This window comes from Lepidochelys kempii, chromosome 7 (assembly GCF_965140285.1).
Source record: "Lepidochelys kempii isolate rLepKem1 chromosome 7, rLepKem1.hap1, whole genome shotgun sequence".
NCBI lineage: Eukaryota > Metazoa > Chordata > Testudines > Cheloniidae > Lepidochelys > Lepidochelys kempii.
The window spans coordinates 85521476-85538007 of NC_136386.1; the positions used below are offsets into that span (position 1 = coordinate 85521476).

The 16532-nt window shown below is 39.1% G+C and overlaps 1 protein-coding gene across 7 annotated transcripts in view; it reads right to left on the minus strand.

Annotated features, from left to right (window-relative positions):
• MICU1 (mitochondrial calcium uptake 1) overlaps window positions 1–16532 on the minus strand; it is a 217284-nt gene that overhangs the window by 110440 nt on the left and 90312 nt on the right. For 3 of the 7 annotated variants that reach the window (XM_078853821.1, XM_078853822.1, XM_073353622.2), the window contains 2 exons: window positions 14319–14336; window positions 13072–13186 (listed from right to left, as the gene is read on the minus strand). The exons of 1 other annotated variant lie outside the window; for it this stretch is intronic. In XM_078853821.1, the coding sequence (XP_078709947.1) occupies window positions 13072–13186; window positions 14319–14336 (133 nt within the window). Of the gene's footprint in view, window positions 1–10751; window positions 10866–13071; window positions 13187–13313; window positions 14297–14318; window positions 14337–16532 lie in introns of those variants that run through there. 3 more of the 7 variants (XM_078853824.1, XM_073353626.2, XM_073353623.2) reach the window with 3 other exon arrangements.

Below are 16532 nucleotides of genomic sequence, written 5' to 3' on the forward strand. Positions count from 1 at the left end.
CCAGGGTCAACTTGGGTTAACCCTAAAAGACATTCAGTGGACTGATTATTATATCTCTGTCACCTTTTAGAAACAAAGGCTAACTCATTTGTGCATATATGTTGCCTGCTTTAACCTGTAAATAACTCTCTCATTTCTTTTTCCTAGTTAATTATTCCTTAGTTAGTTTACTATAGGATTGGCTACCAGCAGTGTCTTTGGTGTGAGATCTAAGATACAAACTGATCTGGGGTAAGTGACTGATCTCTTGGGACTGGAAGCAACCTGAATATTTTGTGATTTTTGGTGTAAGTGACCATTTATCATTGCCTGAGTAGCCAGACAGACTGAAGTGCTCAAGCGGACTGTCTGTGACTCCATGGTAACACTTGTTTAGTGCTTCAGGAGGTCACATTTGTTACTGGGTTGGTGAAATCTAATTATAGAATGTATTGACTCTAAAAAAGCAGGGCACACACTCCAAACTGTCTTCCCTGAAGCCGGAACTCATGGTTGTGAACCACTCCACACAGCGTGACATGGGGTTTTGTTCACATGAATGTTTGTGGAAACTAAGTCTTGAATAAATCTGGGTGAAGGTTCCTGCCAGGATCATTCACAAGGCATCTTGAAATCTCCGAGAGACTGGAAGAAAAGGAAGACATCACACAGTCCCAAACAGGAGAACTGGCAGCAGTGCCTGCAGCTTGTGGCAGTCTATGGTCAAGAAAATACATGGTAACTGATCTGTGTTCCAGAAGCATGACCAGGGAGGCTGTAGGAGAAAGTATACCCAAGGATGGATTCTATTGGGCATCCTCTGGAAAGGCATCATGCACAGATCACTGCTGGCCTATCTCAGAGAGCAGCAACTACTTCTGCTTGGATATACAAAAATGGCATCATAAGGCAGTGCACATACACATAAAAGTGCAATTACTTTGTGTGAATGGGAGGGGAAAAAACTGGAAAAAACAAAAACCCTCTTCAGAAAAAGAATCCTATTGAATTCAATAAAAATTGTATCTTTTCTCAGCATTTTCAACTATTCTCTTGAATTTAATCGAGAGGATTATAACTAAAGTTAAGATTCTGTCATGGGTATTTTTACTAAAAGTTAGAGATAGGTCATGGCCAATAAACAAAAATTCACGGAAGCCTGTGACCTGTCCCTGACTTTTAGTAAAAATACGCTGGGGGGTGGGAAGGATTAAGCAACAGAGCACTGCCAGTGGCTGACCTCTGGCAGCTGTTACAGTCCCATTGCTACTCCGGCAGCCCTGGGGCTGACTGCCAGCCAGCTGCTCCCGCAGCCCGTGGGTCACTGCTCCCGCAGTCTCAAGGCTGACTGCCGGCCGTGACTCCAGCCCCGCCGCTGCTCAAGCCCCAGAGGTGCTGACCAACCTCCATCAACTGCTTCAGCCCTGGGACCATTGCTCTGGCAGTCTTGGAGTTGCCAGCAGCTCCAGCCCTGCCCCGGAAGAAGTCAAGAGGTCCCAGAATGTCAGAGAATCCAGGACCGCTGTGACAGAATCAGATCCTTAATTATAACCCTTCTAAAGGATCATTTTAAAAACCTACAAAAGGGATATCACTATTTGATTTTATGAAATCCTATTTTTAAATTCTACAAGAATTTTTTGTAGGGGACTGCTGCAAAAAATTTTCCACAGTTCTTGCTTCCAGTGTTTTGTGTCCTCTCTCAGTCAGAAATAAACACTAGCATTCTTAGATTGGGAATCCATATATGTAGCCAAATATAATGCTTTTCCTTGTGGAACAGACGGGAAGAAACGTATGAAAAATTTCCCAACATTCCCGAGGCCTGCTTATCTTCTGCTACCTCTTCCCTGAAGTGTCCCCAGAACCACAGGGCAATCCAAATCACAATGAGTTAGTCCTTACTCTTGTTTTTAAGTGTTAGGTCATCCAACCAGGAAAAAAACAATTCTATGTGACTTAAGTGACAATTACATTGCTTGGATATTTATCTGGAATATTATCAGCTGCCTAACAAGTGAAACATATTCAAATAGCCATGGGGGATTTTTTATCACCAAGAACTGATTAAACCCACTGATCCCTGTCTTTAGTGAGAAGCAAAGAAGCTGTTGAGTTCCCACTGCCCAGGACTGCCTCTCTGTGGCCAGCATATTACTGATTACAAAATGATAGACCCTGAATAAAAGAACATTAAAGATTATCCATGTCAGCTAATTCAAATAGAAAGGCATTGTAATATTTTAGGTCCATGGCAGAATTGTCAACTTTTACATAACTTTAGAAAAAACCCAACATATTCTAATTTAAAACTGATTTTAGCCTTCAATAATCAGAAATTGCAATTGCAATATTCTACTTTATTTTTAAAATAAAAATTTTAAAAAACTGAACAGTACCAGCCCTCTTTCTAGGTGCGGAAAAGAGTACTTCTATAAATCATAGAAATGTCTCCTACTCATGCGTAGAGTGAGAGAACCGGAAAACAAAACAGAGCCGCTCCTTTTCAATACCCTGCCATTTAAGGCAAATGTACAATTTTAATACATAGCACTTCAAATAATTCAGAAATTTTCTTTTCCTGCATTCAAACAATAAATTGCAACATTCCAACTGCTGAACACGCCCTCTCCGTTGTCATTCGTACACACATGCCCTCTATGCAAAATTAGAGGGCAAGGAATGTTCAGTTAATCATCTGATCTAACCAATACAATAAATATCCCCAGAGTGCTTAACAGGTATCAATTTATCATTAGAACAGCTTTTCTGGGAGCAAAAATACTACACATAATAAAGCAACAACATTATTAGTATTATAACAAATAACATGAACTGCACCATGCAAACTGAAGTACAATCATGCCTGGTTCATGGGTATGTCTCTGTGCAGACATGGCAGGAAGTTGTGGCAAATGGTTGGTGTAAGCTGCCATTCAAAATCAGAGGATCAACATAGGTGTGATAAATGAAGGGGTGGAGGTAGCTCCCTTTTATGGGCACCCAGCCAGTCAGCAGCTATAAAATCCTTCTTAGTAGCTGTTCTCTAATAGTTCTACCTGTAAAAGGTTAGAAAGTCTCACTGCTATGCACAAGTAAAAGGAAGTGAGTGGGCTCCTGGCCGAAAGAGCCAATAGGAAAGCTAGAACTTTTTCAAATTGAAACAAAGACTCCCCTTTTGTCTGTCTGTTGTTGTTCTCTTGGGGAGAGGCGGACAGTTATGCTGTAAGAAGCTTGGGCCAGGTACGAAACAAATCATTGGTATCATACCTAGAAACTACTCGTTTAAAACCCCAGATATTTAAGTAGATCAGGAAATGTCTAGGAAGACGTGACTAGGTTTATCCCTTTTATTTCGTTATGGCTTGTGGATTCCTCTGTGCTAACCCCACATGCTATTGTTTTGCTTGTATTCTTGGAAGAAAGGTATTCTTGGGGCTTAATCCTTGTGGCTGCTCTTTTAAAATCTAACAATAGCCTGAGTTCCCAGATGTATTCTCTTTCTTTTTTATTATTAATAAAATTTACCATTTTTAAGAACAGCATTAGATTTGTGTGTCTTAAGAGGTTTGTGCACATGTTGTTTAATTAGCTGGTGGCAACAGCTGAGTTCCTTTCCCCCCCCTTTCTCAGCTCTTCCCTGGAGGCGTGTGTGTGAAAGGGCTTGAGGGTACCCCACTGGAAGGAATTCCCAAGTCCACCTTCCTGGGCTCTCAAAGGGGTTCTGCACTCGGGTGGTGGCAGCATCTACCAATCCAAGGTCAGAGAAAAGCTGTAACCTTGGGCGTCTAATACAAGCCTGGAGTGGTCAGTATTAATTTTTAGAATCCTTGCAGACCCCCATCTTCTGTGCCAGAGTGGGGAATTCGCCTTGACAGTAGGTATTTTACCTTTCTTTCTTTTTTAAATAAAAAAAATTGGATTCAGCTAGTTTCCCCGCATAAGGTTCCTTTATTGTTGGTGCCAGTGGTCCTGATCTTCTTAATCCAGTGGGCACCAGTATCTGACTTAAGAATTTATAGACCTGCAGGAGGGTCTAAAAATGCATTTTTTAACTATAAAATGCAGAGTGACTGATGAGACTTGCTAGAGGAAAAAAGATATCTGGAGGTCACAAGATAAAAAAGTACTATCTAAGACAGTGGCTCTCAACCTTTCTAGACCACTGTACCCCCTTCAAGAGTCTGATTTGTCTTATGTACTCACAAATTTCACCTCACTTAAAAACTTACAAAATCAGACATAAAAATACAAAACTATCACAGCATGCTATTACTGAAAAATTGCATACTTTCTCATTTTTACCATATAATTATAAAATAAATCAATTGGAATATAAATACTGTATTTACATGTCAGGGTATAATATACAGAGCAGTATAAACAAATACTTGTCTATGAAATTTTAGTTTGTATTGGCTTCGTTAGTGCTTTTTAGGTAGCCTGTTGTAAAACTATGCAAATATCTAGATTAGTTGATGTACCCCCTGGAAGACCTGTCAGTACCCACGGCGGTACACATACCCCTGGCTGAGAACCACTAATCTAAGAAAAAGGACAGAACTTGCCACCCTTCATATGGTATGTTTAACAAACCAACTAAGCACTAACATTGACATGCTTTATAAAAGTAGCTGCCTGCCCTCCAACTAAAGAGGAAAAAAGCACAGGTAAAAAATAAATAAAGATCTTATCCAATGTATACACACTTAAATCACTTCATAGAGAAAACATGAACAGTTTAGCTGAAATTCAGTGTCGGGTTTGCTAAGACTAAAACAGTAATTTCTTATGGCAGGTCTCTCTAGAATTTTTAAAAAATTATCCTTTCCAATATCAAGAAAATGGACGGTCTCAACACACATGCACATATTTATGATGGGATACACTTGAAATCTAGTATATCGGTAGAGATACTTTAATTGGAAGAGTCAAATTGACATCATTTGTACATTTCACAAGAAGCCTGAAATAAAATCACAGCCCCAATATGCACAGCATGGGTGTATTTAAAAAAAACAACGAAACACTGTACTTTGAAAAACATATAATATACACTTAGACTTCTATCAAGCCCAAGGTACCCAGAGACTTCTGAGACACAATGTCTGTGGAAGGCTGTGAATACTAACCCTCCAGCAAGCTGACCTAGAGGGGAAAGACTGTAGTTGTAGAGCACCCAATGGGAAGGAACGTTGGTGCACATGAATTCTCCCATGTTCCATAGCTCCTCATCCCAGACCATTTCTCCTATGATCTGGCTGAACATCCTATGAAAGTTATTACAGCCCCCAGAGCTGTACAAACTTCCAAAAGGCCTCAGAAAGGACATACAAATCCAAGTTGTCCTGTAAGCTGACAAAAAATAGAGAGAAAGTCAGCTGCTGTTTTTGGAGTGGAGGGGAAGGAACTTGGATAGGCAGGAAGAAGATGGAAAGGGAATGTGGTCCCAAGCTGCCAGGTTGGGGGGGAAGGGGAGATTCCTATACCTTCTCAAATAGCTTTTCTGGAGTATAAGAGAAACTGTGACAGAGATCCTCTTTGGCCCAATGCCCATCCCCTCTTCTAATCTGCAGATCTCCAGAATAGTTACTCTGGGAGAAGGGATCCTCTGGGCTCCACTACCTGTCCTGGTGGCTAAACACCAATTAGCAGAGAATTGATTGAACCCTGTTAGGATGTTAAGGGCAAAACACTGGCCATGAGTGAAGTTATCCTGACCCAGCTGTGTATGACAGGGTCACTATTGCAAGGTGCATGCACACATGCACCTAGACACAGTAAATACTTGGCAGTTTTACAGTTTAAAGATGAGTATGGAAATTAGTAGTGGAAGAGTAAAAATAAGCACTCTCATTCCCTAGCATCCCATCACTATGTGTTAATCAACACAGTATGACTGGCAGGGTATTCCTGGGTAATTATTGTATAGTTTGGGTAGGACCTCTACATGCTTCAGAAGTCTAATAATTTCTTGTATAGATTGTGTTACTACCATTATGAAATGGGATAAATAACTTAAAATTTATAGTATTTGCACAGGTTAGATCTTAATGCATTTCAGAGAAGATTTAATTTAAAATGAAATTTCTAAAGCCATTTAATATTATTCTACCTTGCTAGTATACACTTATGCCTCATTTGTATATAACAATTTTGTGAATACAAGGTTCCTAGGTGCAAAGAGGCAAATGTCAAACAGGAAGCCTATTACACGCAAGTTTATGGATTACACACACAGGGCATGAAAGATTCTGTTTGTTCCCTGCCCCAATGTGATCTATTCATTAGGAAGATGTACCAAATCTGTGAGAGACCTTATATGTTAAGCATGAGACATATGCCATGTGCTTTCCCCTACACTGGTGTCAAGTGGTAGTATGGAGAAGGATGATGGTGGGTTTTTAAATTATTTCTATTTAATCTATCAAGGAAAAATTCAAAAAAGTTTCAGCGAACAAAAGAGATTAATTTGCCGATTCACGTTGCCATTTTGCTTGCAAGTTCGTGAACCAGAGAAATAGTGTGATTTTAATGGTAATTACTTATGTATTTTGGCTCTAATGACAATTAATGTCAAACTTACCTCCTCAAACCTGAAAATGGACAACCTAATAATGTCTAGGATTAAAATGCAACCCTTATCTTTCAGCAACATCACATCAGTTACAGGATAACCTTCTAGGACTGTGGGAAACAAAAACTTCTACTTTAAATGCTCTGTCCAACTGCCCAAACAAGAGCCTGGAAATAATGCCGTGTAAATTACAACTCTAAAAGCCTGGAATCCCCCGGGGTACCTGATAAAGGATGACTTCCTAACAACTTCACAGTTCTGGACTATTACTGCCACTGACCCACATTCATTCTCTTTCCTTATGTGCAACTTGCCTGTCCTTGGCATATATGAGAATCAGCACTGTGCCTCCTGTCAGTAACAGCAATAAGTGCTCCTTCTGAAACAGAAGATGGACACATTCCAGCGACCACTGTGCTACAAACATGAGTGCTTATTTCAGGGGACGTATGGCTCATAAGCCCCACAACCTCTCTCAACAATGTGTATTCTTCATTATATGAATACCAGCATATTCAGTTCAGTCCAAAAAGAAGGGACAGTCTCAGCCCCATGGAGCTTACAAAGCAAGGTAATATAGTTCAGATATGTGACGCACCTTTATATTTTTTATATATATATATATATATATATATATATATATATATATATACACATATACACACACACAACTTATAGGATAGGTAAATTGAAAGTCAAGCTTCCAAACACTGCAACAACAAAAAAATATATTGTGTACACTATTTACCTACAGGTGGGTTATTTTGTCCAAGAGCCTTGTAAAAAAAAAAGAATGTTCATGGTTACGATTTTGTCACGGCTATTTTTAGTAAAAGTCAGGGACAGGTCATGGGCAATAAACAAAAATTAATAAAAGCCAGTGACCTGGCCCTGACTTAACAACAACAACTGACAAAATGGGGCTGAGAGAGGGATGAGAGCCTGAAGCGGGGGGGGGGGGGGGGGGGGGTTAGAGCACCTGCTGCTGCTGACAGCTCTGGAGTCCCCCTGCCCTGGCTTGGCGTTCCAGGTCCTCCCGCTACCCGCAGTGGCTGGGAGCTGCAGGGAGCCCTGCCACCTGTGGTGACTGGGAGCTGTGGGTCCCCCCACCACCTGATGTGGCTGAGAACTGTGGGGGATATCTGCCGCCCGCAGCAACTGAGAGCCGCAGGGGTTTCCTACTATCCACGGCAGTTGAGAGCTACGGGGCCCCCTGCTGCCTGCGGTAGCTGAGAGCTGCAGGGTCCCCTGTCGCCTACGGCGGCTTGCAACTCCAGGTCCCCTGCTGCCTGATAGCTCCAGCCCCACCACCCAGGGGTGGAAGTGGAAAATGTCATGGAGGTCTCTGGAAGTCATGGAATCCGTGACTTTCGTGACCGCTGTGACATAATCTTATCCTTATTCATGGTTAATATGAGAGGGTGCTCAGTATTTTTTATTGCATTTTTACAAATGGTGTTGCTTTAAAGGTCCCAAAGCAGCAGTGCCAGAACAACAGATTTGTTGTTAAGTTAATGGCAGGGAAGGACATTTCAGGTTTTAGTGTCAGAGAGCGTTCATCAGCACGCTCATTGTTATCACCAGCACGCTCATTGCTATCAGTGATCAGAATAAGTGACTGGTGTAATCAAGTCTACTCACAGAACAACTCTTTCTGAATTTGAGTTCTAAATAAGTGTACAGTGCTAAAATTGCACTTAAAATCGAATTCCAGAACTGAATAGTTAATGACGTATTTTCTAAACTAGAAAATGCAATGAACACTAGGCTAGGCGAGTCCAAGAGGCACCATGGCCATTGCAAGACTTTTATCAAAGTGATTGAAATTCTAGTGATGATCATAAAAGAAGATAAATGAGGTTCTCTCACTTTATTAGTCTCGATTTACTCACATCTGAGAAACACAACACAGCTTGGCATTCTTTGCTCTAGAAAGGAGAGATCTAGAACTGGAACAAGGTGATGCAAGTCAGACGAAGTACACTGGCAATGGTAAGGAGGGTGGAAGCTTGTCCAGCACCTGCTGCTAACCAATGCTATTAATCCTTCCTTTCATGAGCAGTAAACTCATTAAAAAATTGCTTAGGGAAACACTATCTTTTTCTTTCAAGTGTCCAAACCTGTTTAATGGCTTTTATTAGCATGTGCTGTCAACTTGCCACATTTTATTTTGCTCTCAAATGACAATTAGTTTTCTGTTGGTTGGTTGGTTTCAATATTGCTTCCCCCCCACACAAACTGTTCCAAAATATCAGCTGTCAAAAAGCAAAATTTCTCTCAGTGGTGGAAGTGAACTTTTAGCTTCCCCACTTTTACCTGACATTTTAAAGGAGTGAAGTTAAAGCACGTCTAATTCTACTTGTCCTTGTACCTCTGCACTGAAATTCAAGTTTTGCTGATAAGATTCAAATTCCTCTGCTTCGGGGAGCAGCTGAAGCAACAAAAATGGTGCAGTGTCCTCAAAGCCATTTTGCTGTTATTGCCTTTGAATACGAGACTGAATTTCTGATACATTTAAATGTTACTTTATTACCTTTGAAAAATATATTTTCACAGAAGCACAGAGCAAATTATGAGAAAAGACAGTGCTAGAGCAAGAAATGACTTGTAAATAAAATATGGTGACAGACTTCATCTTCTATGCAATATGCAAACAGCTATCTCCGCTGGTAACATGCAAATTAATTGCACTTTTACTGAAGCCAACTGACGTGCACTGCAGCAATACAGAAAGAATACTTGAATCCACTTACTGTGGCCTATTAGCCATACTCTTCATAAATGGAATTCAGGAATTGTGAAAGATACCCATTAGGTCAAAATAAAAAAAATATCATAGCAAGTAGAGTTTGAGTGGTTAGGATGGGGACAGGGTGATGTTTGGATGCCAGAGGGGTCAAGCTGCCAGTCTGAAGAGGCAGATAATAGTACAAAGTACCTTAATTTTCTTCCACTTCAATTAGTTTTTGAAGATTCTCACTAATGGTCAGGGATGAGTTGAACGAAGTGATAGAACCTAGATGATCTAACCCCAACAACAGCTTTAAGTACAGCAGTGACGGGCTCCCCTGATACTATTTAGACTGGATTTCATGGTTTTATTCCGCTGGTTATATTAGTAAAAATCCATTGCAGAAAGCAGCAATGGCAAAGTTTTAGTATTTAGTAGTCTTTCTACTTTACTTAATTGTAACTTCAAAAGAATTTCCAGCATAAGACAAATTGAACTCTAAATCATGTTGTGACTTACTATAAATGAGACTTTTATGAGACTAAGAATTTAAAATTATATTCCATATTTTTGTTCTATTTTGTTTGCTTGATTAGAGAGCATGTCAAGACCTAGTTAGGTTACTGAGGTACAATGCAAATTATCAAGACACAAATAGGGCCATGCCAAATTCACAGCCCATTTTGGTCAATTTTATGGTCATAGGATGTTAAAAATTGTAAATTTCATGATTTCAGCTATTTAAATCTGAAACTTTAGGGTGTTGTAATTGTTGGGGTCCTGACCCAACAAGGAGTTGGGGGATTGCAAGATTATTATAGGGAGGGTTGCTTTACTGCTACCCTTACTTCTGTACTGTGCTGCCTTCAGAGCAGGGCAGCTGGAGAGCAGCAGCTGCTGGCTGGGAGCCCAGCTCTGAAGGCAGAGCCAACGTCAGCAGCGGCACCAAAGTAAGGGTGGCATGATATGGTATTGCCACCCTTACTTCTGCACTGCTGCTGGAGGGGCGTTGTCTTCAGAGCTCGGCACCCTGTGAATAGCTGCCACTCTCTGGTCACCCAGCTCTGAAGGCAGCATTGAAGTAAGGATGGCAATACTGTGAGCCCCCCTAAAACAACACTGTGACCCCCCGCAACTCCCTTTTGGGTCAGGACCCCAGTTTGAGAAATGCTGGTCTTCCCTGTGAAATCTGTATAGTGTAGGGTAAAAGCACACAAAAGACCAGATTTCACAGTCCATGACACATTTTTCATGGCTGCAAATTTGAGAGCCTAAACATAAAGGATACAGAAACTGACATAACACTAAGTTTTCTAACTTGCCACAGGGTTCCTGGTTTGTTTAAAAAAAAAAAAATTCTACGATCTCTTTCAAAGAAACTAAGTGCTAAAAATCTTGGCAGCTTGTGGTTCCTCAGGATATTTTTTTTTTTTAAGCTTACCTCAATGTAGGCAAAAACCATACCTTGTGTTACCATAAGCCTCCCAGAACACATTTTTGCAAAGCTTCCGTTTTCTTCTTTTCTACAAACTCTGCTGCCCATTACAAAGTGACTCATAAAAGAGCCTGTGAATATACCTAAAAGACCAATAATAAGAGAGAGAGAGGAAATCCTTTCCCTTCCCTCAAAATATTCAACATCAGACCCACTGGTTGTCATTGTACCTCCTTCTACCATCCCAAAGATTGGTGGGCATGTTCATTTGCAGGATTTATCACAAAGAGAAAAACTTAAAACTAGAAGAGTTTGCTATGCCACTGCCTTTTTCTCCTAAGCTACTTTCATTGAAGCAGTCACAGGGAACTCTCATGAGACCTCCCAAATGTCTGATCGTCCACAAATCACATAGTTTAGAAAGGACGCATGGAGCATACATGATCCAAGGAACTTCCACCTGTTTGTACATACTCTATTTGGGAGCATCATGTGCTATGAAGCAAGGGGGGCAGCTCTCCCCCAACCTTGGTTTGCCCTGCCGCTGTGCCTCAACTAGTCCATAGATCATAGAATTGCTCCACTATGTCTTCAACTTTTTGCTCCCCCAGATTTTGCAGGATACAATATAATCCCATATAACATTCTATATGTTGGACACAAATTTGCCCCTCCCAGAATTTTTTTGAATGACACCAGACTGTATTCCAAGATGTAATGTGTTAATTGTATCAGCTTTTCACCTGTGAAGACTAGAGTTGAAATCCTTGCTGAAGTATGAAGTCAACAGAATTTTGGTGACCTCATCCTAGTCTTCTGTTCATCCACAACAGGAATGGCAAGAATGATAAAGTCAGGACTAAACTTCAGTCAAAGACAAGTACATGAAAACTGCACAGACCAGTCCTTGGCTCAAGCTAATGTTATTTACTGATGGTCATCTTTATGGGCACTATGGTCAAACAGTTTCTTAAGTCAGTTTGGCAACAAAATAGATCTTGAATTACCTGTAGAATTTATAGTCTGGAAAGAGAATATTTAATTTACTAATTTAATAGCCACCATTTTCACTTTGTAAGAGCAATGTTTCAGAATGTAATGTAGAAGTTATGCTGTACTGTTCCAAAGGCTCTACGCATTACACACATTTGTATAGTCTTCCCCCCACCTCCATGACAATGTTCATTGACTGATTGGAACAAAACAGTTTTTAAAAGTGTGTTTAGAATAAAGTTTGAACTAAACAACTATTTTTTGTTCTCAGCTCATCACATATTAGGCAAATACAAGAATTAAAGAGGCACAGTTTTATTCTGTAGTGTTTATAAATCACCTCTCTTGGAAGTCTGAAAATAAATTCTGTCTCATTTCATTAGGCAAATAATAATTTTCTTCCTTGGGTTTTTCTAACAGAACTGAAAATTAACACAGAATTTCTCTTTACTTCCCCCTTTTATGCACCAACATCACCAAAACAGATCAGTACAGCTCTGGAAAGAAGGTCCATTATTTTTTGCTCCACAGCTCTAAGAGGACAGAAATATTATCCTGTATTAACAGTGGCTATTATTTGTATATTTCTTGCCAACAGAAATAACAGACAGGCTTTTATTTTAGCTTTTGTTATTTAGAACCCAGAGGACATTCTTTAAGCAGATTACAAGATGTCATAGACTGAGTTTGGAGCAGGGTGAATAATATAAAAAAATGGTTACTGCAATATTTGTTTAAATCTGTGGACAATTCATTTCAGCTGCGTTTACACGCCTTCTGGGTTCTCTATCCACTAGCATTCACATGACTGCGTTTACTAGAACAAATGCACCAGGAAAGTGAATTTTAAGCTTGCACATTCTAATAATTACAAAAAATGAACTGCAAAGTTGTGTTGTGCACCCATTTGCACATAAACCTGAAAATACAAGAGTTATGTTGATCTAGACTAATATGGTCAATCACAAATAAGGAACTCTGCTAGAATTTTTAATTTTGAACAGCAAGCCAAAAATAATCAATATTCATAAAGTTATGCCCCAAAATTTAAAATAATGAATAAATATGAAGAAGTCACAATTTGCTAGTGGACATTCTGCAAAATCTTGGGCTAACTCTGAAAAAGTTTCAGAGTAACAGCCGTGTTAGTCTGTATTCGCAAAAAGAAAAGGAGTACTTGTGGCACCTTAGAGACTAACCAATTTATTTATTCATTCAAGTAGTCAACAGAATCCCTTTTAGGAAAAACTATCCAATGTACATGCCATAACAGAAGAATTGCATCAGTGGTAAGCATTTAAAAAAAAAAAAAAGAATTCTGTGATAACAGATTACAGAAAAATAGACTGTACTTACTGGAGAGAACTGTAGTGAGGAAGATGTAGTCAGAAAAAGAGATGAGTCCACATTCTCCAAGTGTATAAAATATACTGTCTTCATCAGCAAACTTCTCTCGTTCTTGGGATAACTTCTATTTTATAGATCCAACCCACACCCCCCAAAGAAAGAAAATAAAAGAATCAATTAAACACTTAAAGAGGATCATTTATATCATTGCCAACAACAAGCTTTTTTTATGAACATATCCCTCCTATTACCATTCAATGGACCTTTTCCAGACTTCAAATCTATCAGATGTAGTGGTTTTTGTTTCAAATAAAGCACAAAATGGAACTGGCCAATATACGTAGCATCTTTAGCCTAGTAGAGAGATAGAAACAACATATGATGTGCTTTTTGTTTAGTAAAAAGAAAAGGAGTACTTGTGGCACCTTAGAGACTAACCAGTTTATTTGAGCATAAGCTTTCGTGAGCTACAGCTCACTTCATCGGATGCATACTGTGGAAAAAAACAAAACAAACAAACAAATTGGTTAGTATCTAAGGTGCCACAAGTACTCCTTTTCTTTTTGCAAATACAGACTAACACGGCTGTTACTCTGAAACCTGTCTTTTTGTTTAGTGTTGTTTAAATCCTCTAGCAAATAATGGTGCTGTATAATCTAGGCTCTTTACAGCAGAAATAAAATGGAAGCCATAATGAGTTTTACCCCAAAGTGTTTTATTTCTATTATAGTTGTCTAGTTTAACAATAGCTTAGAGCAGTTTGGTTTTAATATCTGAAGTGATCACAGTTTCCCCAAAATTTAGTTACCTGCTAAAATGTTAGTATAACCCAAGCATTTGTTTGTAAAAGACAACTACTAGAGTCAAAATTCCTCCATGAATGCATGCAACTTTTAAGATAACTGGAAACTTTTTGATTAGAAAAGCACACTACATGTATTTTATCAAGTGATCTCACTTCTGAGCTGAAAGCCATTGGGTGTCTGATCCAATGAAGCTTTAAAGACTGAAAAGGATCCATAGAATTGTGTTAGAGGCTGGATATTGAATTTCATAGTGGTGAACCATTTAGAAAATACACACGCACATACAGAGGGAAAGAAAATTAATATAAAAACTTTAAGTGCAGTTGAGGTTAATCCATATCTGATCATGCAAGCACAGAAGCAGAAACAATGCAAGCTTAATTTAGCAACAGTATTGTGAAACAAAAAACAACAAACACCGCCACACAAAAGTCCAGCTACACAACTGACCCCATCTGTTACCTCTGTCTAGCGAAGGTCCCATCATATTCAAGATAAAGGAAAGAAAATTGGTTAATCAACAAGATAAGTTCACAAAACAGCAAAACTAACTGATCTGTTAGACTTGCAAAAATCAAGAACGATTTTCAGCAACTAGCTATTTGCTGAAACTGTACACTGCTAAGAAGCCTAGGTATAAATTCCAGCAAGAGTTGATATTGAGTTGAAGGTTCAGACCCACCACCTACAGCTGTCTCTTGTTCAGTTATGTTAGAAAGAAGTCACCATTCTACTTGACAGCAGATTGGAGATTAGTTCGCCTAATAATTTAAATGAAACTTTGACAAATATCTGACTTGGAAACCATAAGAGGAAAAAAGTCATCATATTGATCAGCAAATATACAATTTCCAATTAAGCTCAGCTCTACTGATCAAATATAACCTGTAACAGTAGCTCATATTTTGAAGACTTGGAGTTGTTAAGAATGTGAAGTGAGGTAAACCTCCACAAATCAGCAGAAGCATTTATCAATGCCTCCACTTTGCACAGATATTAGCAATACATTATCACAGTACATCAGGCTGTGTTTTCTTTTCATTAAAGAAATATTTTTATATACACACACACATACACAAACTTATGTCAAACTCTACCCAAAACCACCCACACAGCGCTGATTATGTTGAAGACAAATAAACAGCCTCTAGTTCTCTCTGAACGCAAAGGAAGCTTGAGTTAAAAGCCAGTAAATTTTTTTGCAAGCATTTTCTTGGATTATTGTCATGGTTGTATCCCACAATGGTATATCCCACTCATGTTATTCATTGACTCTGTCTTTGCATTTATCTTTAGCAGAGCTCATTATAAACCAGCTACCGACATCCAGATAAATGTGAAGTATTTACAGAGAAAGGATTAACAAACACTACATACTGTGTGGGGTATATTTGGAGATAGATTTTAATTGTTATGAGTATTATGAATTGACGCTTTTAAAATTGGCTTTTATTTAATATTAAAGGCTGGGAAAGATCCTTATAAATTAAAAGTTATGTGAATGGGCTAAAAGCATCCCCATAAAATCTAGTTTTAAGTTAAATCTCCTCAGAAATACAAATCTTATAGATAGAATATTTTTGTATCCTTTTCTCACTTGAGTTTTGCTTTGAGTAAAGAACATAACTATTTTTAAAAACCTACTTAATCTACTATTATTTGTCAGAGGTTAGATATAAACATGGGAAACTAATGCATGCTACCACCATGAGGCCTATTCTGATCCCATTCAAGTTATTGGGAGCTTTAACACCAATTTCAGTAGAAGCAAGAACAAAGTCCATTTGCCAAAAAGAGATGTAATTTTGTACGATGGGATGTTCAGACTCTTCCATTGTTGCTGTTTTTTGAGAAGGAGTGAGCATATTAAAAAAACTGCTGGTATTTCTAATTTGTATTTTTGTTCATCATGTATATTTTGTTGTCTTCCACATAACATTTGGAAGATATTCTCCACAGAGGTGCTAAAAGTTTCGAGTTATTTTAAATGAAAGATTATAACCTGCAGAAGTTGATTACCCGTGCCTAGGGAAAACTTCCTTCTAGGTTTGAGCAAGTGGATTTTTCAAGAGACTAATGCCAAACATAGGTGCCCACCAATAGTTGAGCTCTGTTGTTCTGCAGACATCGACAGGGTAAGAATTCAATACCCATTTTAATGAAATGCAGTCAACTGGTGCTAGAACAAAGGGTAGACCACACTTTGTTAACATAAGAACATAAGAATGGCCATACTGGGTCAGACCCAAGGTCCATCCAGCCCAGTATCCTGTCTACTGACAGTGGCCAATGCCAGGTGCCCCAGAGGCAGTGAACCTAACAGGTAATGATCCAGTGATCTCTCTTCTGCCATCCATCTCCACCCTCTGACAAACAGAGGCTAGCGACACCGTTCCTTACCCATCCTGGCTAATAGCCATTAATGGACTTAACCTCCATGAATTTATCCAGTTCTCTTTTAAATTCTGTTATAGTCCTAAACTGGGTTTTAAAATGGCGATCCCATCCAAACCAGCAGGACAGAGTTTAATAGTATCTGAGGGTAGAAGGAGAACTATACTGACTATCTGTTGTGAAAGATACAGCCTATCAGATGTGCCAGAAATGAAAATCTCCAAGGACTGGCTTTCTTGTATGGTTAGGGTTTAGCCAAGTATGCACATT